At 33.7% G+C, this 10,534-nt stretch overlaps 1 protein-coding gene and 1 pseudogene across 1 annotated transcript; both read right to left on the bottom strand.

Annotated features, from left to right (window-relative positions):
• On the bottom strand, window positions 1-5,691 carry LOC136976373 (fibroin heavy chain-like; annotated as a pseudogene).
• A 3,722-nt stretch (window positions 5,692-9,413) lies between these two features.
• LOC136976343 (uncharacterized) lies at window positions 9,414-10,168 on the bottom strand. The gene is made up of 2 exons (XM_067271591.1): window positions 10,047-10,168; window positions 9,414-9,967 (listed from the first exon to the last, which is right to left on the bottom strand). The coding sequence occupies exons 1-2, from the start codon at window positions 10,053-10,055 to the stop codon at window positions 9,548-9,550; spliced, it is 429 nt and encodes a 142-aa protein (XP_067127692.1). The 5' UTR covers window positions 10,056-10,168; the 3' UTR covers window positions 9,414-9,547.
• Between the last annotated feature and the right edge of the window lie 366 nt (window positions 10,169-10,534).

Raw genomic sequence — 10,534 nt, 5'->3', positions numbered from 1 at the left:
AATAATTTTATACATACATAACTTAAGGTAAAACAGAAATAAAAAAGCTCACATATTCTATTTTACAATTAATAAGTTCTTTCCAATTCGATTATCCTAACAATACAATATGTACTATACTTATTAATTTACTCTTGAGCAAATCCCATCATTTCCCCAAAATGATATAATTTTATAAGTGACCTGGGCCATAATAAGCTCCAGCTGATTTTACTCCTACAACGGAATGCGTGTCAACTGTTTTGACGGGCCCATGGTATACTCCAGCAGATTTTACAGCTGCTATAGGAGCCGCGTGTGCGAGTCCAGTAGAATATGAATAACCTGCAGCAAGAGGACCTTCCACGGCAACAGCTGCAGGTCCAGCAACGTGAGCTACTGTAGCACCATGGCCAACCTCAGAAGAATAAGCATAACCCTTAGCAACAGGGGCTTCAACAGCCACTGCTGCTGGGGCAACATGACCTACAGCAGCACCATGAGCTACAGCAGCACCATGTGCTACAGCGGCACCATGAGCTACAGCAGCATCATGAGCGAGTGCAGCTCCATGAGCGAGTGCAGCTCCATGAGCTATTGCAGCACCATGACCAACTTCGGTGGCATAAGAGTAACCCTTGGCGATAGGACCTCCAACATGAGCTACAGCAGCATCATGAGCTACAGCGGCACCATGAGCTACAGCAGCATCATGAGCGAGTGCAGCTCCATGAGCGAGTGCAGCTCCATGAGCTATTGCAGCACCATGACCAACTTCGGTGGCATAAGAGTAACCCTTGGCGATAGGACCTCCAACATGAGCTACAGCAGCATCATGAGCTACAGCAGCACCATGGCTACAGCGCACCATGGCTACAGCGGCACCATGAGCTACAGCAGCATCATGAGCGAGTGCAGCTCCATGAGCGAGTGCAGCTCCATGAGCTATTGCAGCACCATGACCAACTTCGGTGGCATAAGAGTAACCCTTGGCAATAGGACCACCAACAGCCACTGCAGCTGGAGCAACATGACCTACAGCAGCACCATGAGCTATTGCAGCACCGTGTCCTACTTCACTTGCATAAGAGAATCCTTTAGCGACAGGAGCATCAACAGCAACAGCAGCTGGGGCTGCGACATGACCTACAGCAACACCATAAGCGAGTGCAGCACCGTGGGCAACAGCAGCATCGTGTCCTACTTCACTTGCATAAGAAAATCCTTTGGCGACAGGAGCATCAGCAGCGACAGCAGCTGGGGCAGCTACTGCAGCACCATGTCCTACTTCATTGGTATAAGAAAATCCTTTAGCAGCAGGAGCATCAACAGCGACGGCATCTGGGGCGCCACTGCAGCATCATGTCCTACTTCGGTGGCGTAAGAGAATCCTTTAGCAGCAGAAGCGTCATCAGAAACGGCAGCTGGGCCAGCTACAGCAGCTCCATGTCCTACTTCAGTGGCATAAGAGAATCCTTTAGCAGCAGCGGCGGCTACTTCAGCACCATGTCCTGTTTCAGTGGCATAAGAGAATCCTTTGGCATCAGGAGCGTCAACAGCAACGGCAGCTGGGGCAGCTACCGCAGCTCCATGTCCTACTTCAGTGGCATAAGAGAAACCCTTAGCAATAGGACCTCCAACATGAGCTACAGCAGCATCATGAGCAAGTGCAGCTCCATGAGCTACAGCAGCGCCATGAGCGAGTGCAGCTCCATGAGCTACAGCAGCACCATGACCGAGTGCAGCACCATGACCAACTTCTGTGGCATAAGAGAAACCCTTAGCGATAGGACCTCCAACAGCGACTGCAGCTGGAGCAACATGAGCAATACAGCAGCTCCATGAGCTATTGCAGCACCATGACCAACTTCGGTGGCATAAGAGTAACCCTTGGCGATAGGACCTCCAGCATGAGCTACAGCAGCATCATGAGCGAGTGCAGCTCCATGAGCTACAGCAGCGCCATGAGCGAGTGCAGCTCCATGAGCTACAGCAGCACCATGACCGAGTGCAGCACCATGACCAACTTCTGTGGCATAAGAGAAACCCTTAGCGATAGGACCTCCAACAGCCACTGCAGCTGGAGCTCCGTGAGCGAGTGCAGCTCCATGAGCTACAGCAGCTCCATGAGCTATTGCAGCACCATGACCGACTTCGGTGGCATAAGAGTAACCCTTGGCGATAGGACCTCCAACAGCCACTGCAGCTGGAGCAACAGGAGCTTCAACAGCAACATGAGCTACCGGTGAAGCAACATGTGTTACGGTAGCACCGCCGTGTCCAACTTCAGATGTAAAAGAATATCCTTTCAAAGCAGCTCCCGCTTCAACAGCATGAGCTTTAATAGCCGCTTCATTAGCTACAGCGATATTGGCATGATGATGGGCAGGAACGATGTGAGCGCCAAATCCTGCTGGAGCGGCTGTACTGTATCCAGCAAGAAAGATTAAGAATATCTGAAAATATTACATAATAAAATATATCTAATTACGTTTAGTAGACGATTTAATTTAAGTCAATATTCAGTTAGCGTTTAATTCTAGTCTTTCATCAAATATTTCATATAATTAACTGATTAATTTGATTATATTTTTATTCAAATTTACAGAATATAGTCTAAATTATTTTCCGAATTTATTTTTCTATCTGAAATGGTTAAAAAACAAAAGAGATTAAAGGATGTCAACAGTCTAGAAAAACCGTTCCCCTTATAGAAAAAGAGTGTGTATTTAATAAGGAATTTAATATTAGGGATTAAATTTAATACATAAGGGATTTAGGTAATAGGAGTAGTAATACTTACAGTGTAGTACATGTTATTTGCTAAGGGATTGAAGGAAGACTGAAGTGAAAAGAGTGAGTGAGCAATTTATAGGAGAGAGAAGGCGAGGGGTTAAAGGTATTTTTTTCTTGTCATTTCGATTTCCTTTCTGACGAAGCGTATAAGAAATTGTTTTATTGGATCCGTAGGTATCACCACGCCTTTATGTGGGTCAAGATCGGTTTGTTGTATCTAAGTTTTCCACTCGATCGGCGCAATTGCACTAACCTCAAGGTACTCAGGTCAGAGACTTAAATCATCTCCATAATAATAATAATTAATTTAGCTCTTATAATCTTTATTCTTGTATAAATGAATAAATAAAGAATTTCACTTAATATAATATTAATTCGATAAATGTTTAAAATTAAACTCCTCCTCCTACAAGACGTGGAAAAATATTTATTTATCGTGAATTTACTCTTTAAACAGTGAATTTATATGCTTTTCAGCATTATTCAATTTGGTATATTCAATTTTTATATAATTGAATATTTAATTAATGTAAATTATTTATTTATTTAATTTATGAAAATTAAAATTTATTTCATTGATCTATAAAAATCTTTAAGTTAGTAAGTTTAAAGGTCTGGTATACAGGTATGACTATATCATTGAATTATATGAATACGGCGTGGCCCACTTTTGGGCCACGCTGTAGAATGAATTGATAAAAATTCATAATTATAAATGTGCGTTATTTAAAGACAGATATGTTCTGAAAAATACGTCATTAAGCGAACATTACAATGTGCTTAGACAAACCTTTGTGGTATAGTCTACTACTCACATAGACTATACGTAATAGAATTGTAATACAGTAACATTATTTATGCATGTAAATATAGTAAAAGTGCGAGAGACAACGAATTTTTCAGTTTCATTATAATCTTATGGGATACGCGGTTCGTCGTTAAGTGGTACAGTACACACCTGTATAAGAATCGTTATTTAGGAATTAAAATTCTTAGTTATTAATGTAAATGAATAAATTATTAGATTATATTCATATATAATGATTTTCTGTAATAAAATATACGCTTAGAACAAGTAAAATAATATTTATATTTTATTTCTATCTTCACAATGAAAATTCCAGTTTCGAAGTATCTGTCACGTGATTCTCATAGAAATTTTTGATGAAGTAATAAATAATATTGTCAAGTACATTAATTTTATCAAATGAAATAAGTTATTAATCGCTTATCATTATTTTATCTCTCTTCCGTATCAATAGGAATATATCCTTTCAGATAAAACATCGATGACTCAGAGATGAAGATTCGCTTTAGGAATTATTATTATTATTTAGTTTTGTTATGCGTTACAAATGAATTAAATCGAGTAGAAATTATAGTCGAGAAAGAGTATAGAAAATGGATTTTACAAAAGTTTTATTTTATTTACTTTAATTCTTTGTCAGAATTATAAATGTAATAATAACTCAAACGCGTAATAGATTCGTTGCGTCGTAAGTGAGCGATTTGAATTTTTCTACAGATTTAACAGAGAGTGAGCATTTATAAAGTAAAAACTAAATTCATATATTTTCTATACTAAAATCGAGTATTCTAATTAATAATATATAATTAAAATTTTTCATCAGTTGTTGCGCTGTTCGCGGTATTGAAGGCCCGAGGGCTATGAATAACTAGAGTATTGTTTAATTCGAGGTCGAACGGTTTGAAGACAGAGGGAGTGGTCGGATGTTTTCTTCAAAAATACCCATCGTAAAATGGCACCGAGTCGACCTTGCTCTTCCCGCATCCTGTTGCCACACCCGATCCACTCATCGTACCTGATACCGATCGCATCACACCCGTCCTTCGCTGCTTTCGCCTGACAAAAATAATTAAAGTTGGCTTTTTCACTGCTTTTAAAAAAACCCTGGAAGTGATAACGTTACGCTCCTTCCTTTACTCACCTTAAATTAATGAAAATTAACGAGTAAATCTGTGACATTAACTAAAAATCCATCTAATTGTAATATCCCTATTATGAATTTTAATGAGGTAATTAAAAATATATTTTTATATTAGTGCCAGAGTTGTTTATTCAATTACTCAAAATTCTTTTGATTGGAATTTTTAATTGTGAAATTTTGCAATTATTTTAAAGTTATACCTTCGAAATTTAGCTATATTTAATTTAGTTCTTTAAAATAATAATAATAATAACAAGAACAACGTTGAGGACAGAAAAATAAAACGAATGTTTCGAATTTAAATTTTTAATATAATTTAAATATTAAAAATAATTTAAATCTTTCCGCGTAGAGATAAAAACAAATTTAATTATCTATCAATATGCCTTATACTTTCGATTAATATAATTAACCTAGTAGAAATTAATATGGAATGATGATTGAATATAGCCTAACTTAATGAATGTCGTCACGAAAGGCACACTTCACAATAAATTACAAGAAAAACTGATAAGATTACTGGCAATATTTAATCCAGTTATATAAACTTTTGGACAGATATTTCATAAGAAAAAGACTTTTTTTTATTCTGTTCAGTACTGTTACTATAGAGATAAACAGACGCGATGCACAACACATAAGAGATAATATATACTGTATTTGGCTTTCAGTTGGTAAGAAGGCGGCTTTTACAAAGTAACATAAAATAGAAAAATTAAAATAAATACGTTTTCAATATTTAAATTGCGAGTTAATTGTTATACACTTCTACGTACGTTTAAATAAGAATTAAGATTAATTAGAAAATATATATTTTACGAATTCTAATAATTTAATTTGCGACTTGAATACATTTCATACTACTTGTTTAGGGTGTTGTTTCCTCACCTTTTCGACCGACATACCTTTTGAAATAGCCAATAAAACCTCGTATTTTTGAATCCGTGTCTCATGATTATAACTTGGGTTACACTCCAGGTTTTGCAACCTGGTGTATGCGTATTCCAGATTGGAAAAGTGCTTTATGATCTAATGAATATAACGGATAAATGCACTTTTTGTGAGTTAAGTCATTTTTAAATTCAAACTCTACATTTTGCTCTAGTAAAAAAGTTTTACATCAATAAAAATAAAATTAACACTTATAATTTATGCATTTAATTAATTATTTAAGTTTAATTAATTAATTTTTTTTTTGGAAAATTTTCAATGGACAAATGTCATCATAATAACTGCTTAAGCTTAAGTGAAACAATTGCACATTTATTCTGATAAACTAAGTATTTTTCGACTTACATAGAATTAAATTCAATTGAAAAATATAAAAAATTGGAAAATTTTTAGTAATAAAATTATTATTTTATATTAAAAAATGTAAAAAGTAAGAAGGTAATATTGAAAAAAAATAACAGAAAATTGTGGTAGAAATCGATAAATCCTAGCGAAACTAAAGATTACTTTTTATTCGTTTAAATCGATATTTTATGATATTTTGTTGCCACTTTTTAACTGTTTTGTTTTCGTACTAAAGAAGAAATTTAGATCGATTTTTTCATATTTTTTACATATAATTTTATACGTAGCTAGACTGAAGTAGCTTACTTTATTACGATTCTCCTGGAAGTAGTAAGCATCAATCCTCCGAAACATATAATGCACAAATACAAATATTCGAATCTCAATAAATACTCGAATATTTCCTAATTTACTACGTTTCTGTAAGGAATTTAAAGATTTTAAGTGCCAGTCACTGAGACTCTCGGCTCAAAAAAGTCGTCACTATAGATAATTGTACACTCGATGACACATTTCGTGCGTACAAAAGGATTGAATGTTGTGTCCAAACGGAACTAAATGCATATAAATAAGGAAGAAACAAATACTCTTGTATGATGTAACCTGATATGGAATTGTACTTAGTTTCAATGCCGAGTCACCGCTTTTTTTAAAAAGTTATTGATTTCGATAAAAGAAATATTTCTCGTCACTCGATATTTCAAAAAATAAATAAATTTTTTGGTATAGATTTTATATACACAAGTATCCTTCTGTGTTCGTTCCAAGTTTACGCATTTCTTTTAGAATCATCTAAACAAAGCTATAATTTTTTTTTCTCAATTTAAAATTAAAAAATTGCTTTTAATTTATTTATGAATAAAGTTAGTATTTTAAACTTTAAAAATTTTATTTTATTAATTAAATTATAAAAATTCAAAAGAACAGTTAAAAAATGTTTAATTTGTAACTGCTGCCATCTAGTATGAATTTTAACAATTATTAGGAAATTTTTTTTTATTTTGGTTTCAAATAAATATTTTATTAATTAAAAATAATTTAAATCTATTTATAGTTTGGAAATGTAAGTTTTAAAATTATTTATTAATTTATATTTAAATAAGTTGTTTAAATGCATATAATCTATAATTGTAACATCTATGGTGAATCTCTTAAATTAAATATGAATTTTCTAAGGAGCGAAACATTATAATTCGATTTGAATCATTGCAAAACATTGAAAAATTTGCACAATTTTATAATAAATTTTAAATAACGCAGAAATGTTAAATGTATTTTTTTTTTTAAATTAAATTATTCTCATTTAATTCTTCTATGGAAAGGGTGCATATACATAAAGCTTAATACTCACTTTACCAAGCTAGAAGGCGATACACCACGTTATTTCCATAGGAGAACACATTTCAAATGTTTCATATGATATAGAAGAGTAAATATCCCTGTAATGTGGCAGTCGACACCCAAAGAAGACTGGAAAAATTAATGAATCGACTGATATATTCGTTAAGAGATCCACCCATGAATGTGAATGAGACTCATCTGCCAACAAGGATGCATTGCCAACATCTTAATGATGAGTCGCTCTCTCGTCATCCTTGATTTCACTTTTCCATTATGTTAGTTGATTAAAGCATTTTATTGATTACTTTTACAGGCATTAAAATTTTCAATGTAAATGCAGTTTTCTATTGTAGTTTATACAGTACCACACGGCATCCTTATGTTACATATAGTCTCATATATCATAATTATACAGTTATATACGCAGTTTAAAATAAACAAAATTGATATATGAAAATGTTATACACGGAAATATATTATTTAAGTACAATTTACGCGTAAAATCAGTTTTAAAATAGTAACTTCGCGTGAAACGAAACAATAAACGTAAACTAATATAAATATTTAAATCTATGTTTTAATTACTTTAAAAATAAATTATTTTAAAACCTAAAACGGAATAAAATTTTAAATTGATATTTATTTTATCATTTAGAAATGAGGTCAAGATCGTCGACGAACGATCTTTCGTTGTAACCTTGGAACGTCCGACTCTTCAAGGATCATCGGCTTCTCCGCCTATCCAACCATTTAAATGAGGTCATCCGCCATGATGACCATTTAAATATAGTTTGGCATCTGCCAAGGATTACAAATTAGCTTTCCTTATTTTAATATATACATAAATATGCACACATTCCTTACTTATGTTTAAAAAATGGGGCGGTGTAGCAGCGGATTCTAAGACGTTTCCTGTTTAGAAATTGTAATAAATGTCACAGTTTACAGATGATAATTTTAAAAATTTCGTGTATAAAACGTATATTATTATATATATATATATTATATGCTTTTAAATTATTTTTAAAACAGTTTATTATAAAAATAAATCGAAGAATATTCCTTAAAATTAGTTCATTACTACTCTATCTAATAAACAAAATTCTATTTTAATTTCAATATATAAATTATTAAATTTATATTTATTATTATAACTAATAAACAATTTATATATAAAATACACGATATTAATATAAAAGTCATATATATTCGAATATAAAAGAAAAAAAAATTAGAACTTCCTTTAACTTTATTGATTGACACGCGCGGTGCCATTTTTACAACTAAGCAAACGAGGCACTCGAGTACGGTCTGTACTTTAAAAATGCTCTAAAACAACTAAAGAATTAATTTTTAATACTATTTAAACCTTGTAAAGAAAGGACCCAAATTCACCTGTTTGTTTAGGGCCAGTAACGTGTAAAAATCAACACTTCACGCGCGAAAATTCATCAATAATTTCGACTAAAAAGGCAATTTATAAAACCGTTTTTAATATAGAATCGATTATATAAAAGTTCATAATTTGAACAAAAAAAATAAGAGAAATGATCCTTAAATTTTTATGTATTTAACGTTTTCTCTTCCTCTTCAATTATGACATTTTCGGGAATTGCACAGAATCGACAGACACTCGAAGAATTGTATGAAAATATATAAAAGAATTTTTATAGATGAACATCCTTCGCGAGGATTTCCTGTTGATTCTTATCGTCGAGTTTTTTGGAAACGCAATCGGCGGATGAGTAAGTGGGTCAATGTCGTCAACTTTTGACTCTGCGAGGTGGAGAGAACCATTGTTTTATAAATGGAAGCTACGGGCAGGCATCAAGGACTAGGTTGTTGCCAAAATTTGAATGAATCGCTTCCTTCGTGTTTTGTAAATCGTACATATAATATTTTAAAGGATTTTTTTTTTTAAATAGCGACGGTTGGGAAGTAGTTAAGTAACGTATTTTCATAATTCTCCTACGCGTGATTCTAAAAAGTTAATCCGTAACTCGCGAAAGTAAAGCGATTGCTTATAAAATTAAAGTTTTATTAAAACTTGAATAGTAATTAAATATAAAAATTTATTAAATCGATAGATTACAAGGTATATTAAATACTGAATCGATATCACATTAGTGGAATGTTCAAGATATTAGATGAACACAGTATTTAACGCGAGGAACGATAAATCGTTTCTAATATAATTCTTGATACTGGAAGGCCCCATCGTAAGGATAATCGACGTAATGTGTTCTGGGATTGCCTCCGAGTGGTTGTTGTTGTTGTTGTTGTTGCTGTTCTTGATTATTTCTGCTTCCTCTGCTCGCTTCGAAACCCTTTTGAGGAGCGGATCTGTAATTGATGACCCTCAATTGGCCGGTTGGATCTACATAGCCGTATTTGCCAACGATGGATCCGTCGGGAGCTTTGGTTTCTTCTCTGAATATTTGAGCGGGTCCGTCGTTACCAGTGTTGTAACCGAATTTGTAAGCTTGGGCCCTAGGATCTTCGTAATAATCGTCGCGTCGCGGAGAAACGCGTCGTTGTCTGGGCTCTTCGTAGTATTCGCCGTCTTGTTGAGCCAAACAGACGACTGCAAACGATAGAACGACGAGCTACAAAAAAAATTAATTTAGAGTAAGTTAAAAATGGCGTCGAAATGAAGCGGGTATCGAATCAGAGATCGATACTTACAAGCTTCATCTTGTCTTTGAATCTTTCTTCAGTGTTTATCGCGTGTTGCTCTCCTTTTATAGACTTTGTCGAAGGTAGAGGACATTCTCTGTGTTGTTATTACCTTCCGGCAGCCGGCCAGAATTGACTACGACCTTGTTAAAGTATTCGATCGGATCGAGAATAGATCGCACATCACTGGCTGCGCCTTCCATTTATCTTATTAACGCCCGTGGCTCCTTGTTTTTTTGCATCTTGGAATTTTATCAATCCAAGCAACACATTTCTTTAAATTTTCGACATGTTTTTGCCGTTTTTGAGAAAAAATCATCAAAAACCTTAGAAAAATATACAAATATTACAATCAGTAGAAAGTACTTCTAACACAAAAATAATTAAAATGGCAAATGGGAGGTCTGGTAATAAAAATAAATTAATAAGGCTTTATGCATTCAAGCATTTTAAACAAGATTTTATCATTTTTAAACAATTTTATAGAATAGAATAAT

This window comes from Centruroides vittatus, unplaced genomic scaffold (genome assembly GCF_030686945.1).
Source record: "Centruroides vittatus isolate TY-2023 unplaced genomic scaffold, ASM3068694v2 contig_4, whole genome shotgun sequence".
Lineage (NCBI taxonomy): Eukaryota > Metazoa > Arthropoda > Arachnida > Scorpiones > Buthidae > Centruroides > Centruroides vittatus.
The sequence above is the reverse complement of the archived record's forward strand: the minus strand, read 5'-3'. Positions and strand labels throughout refer to the sequence as shown.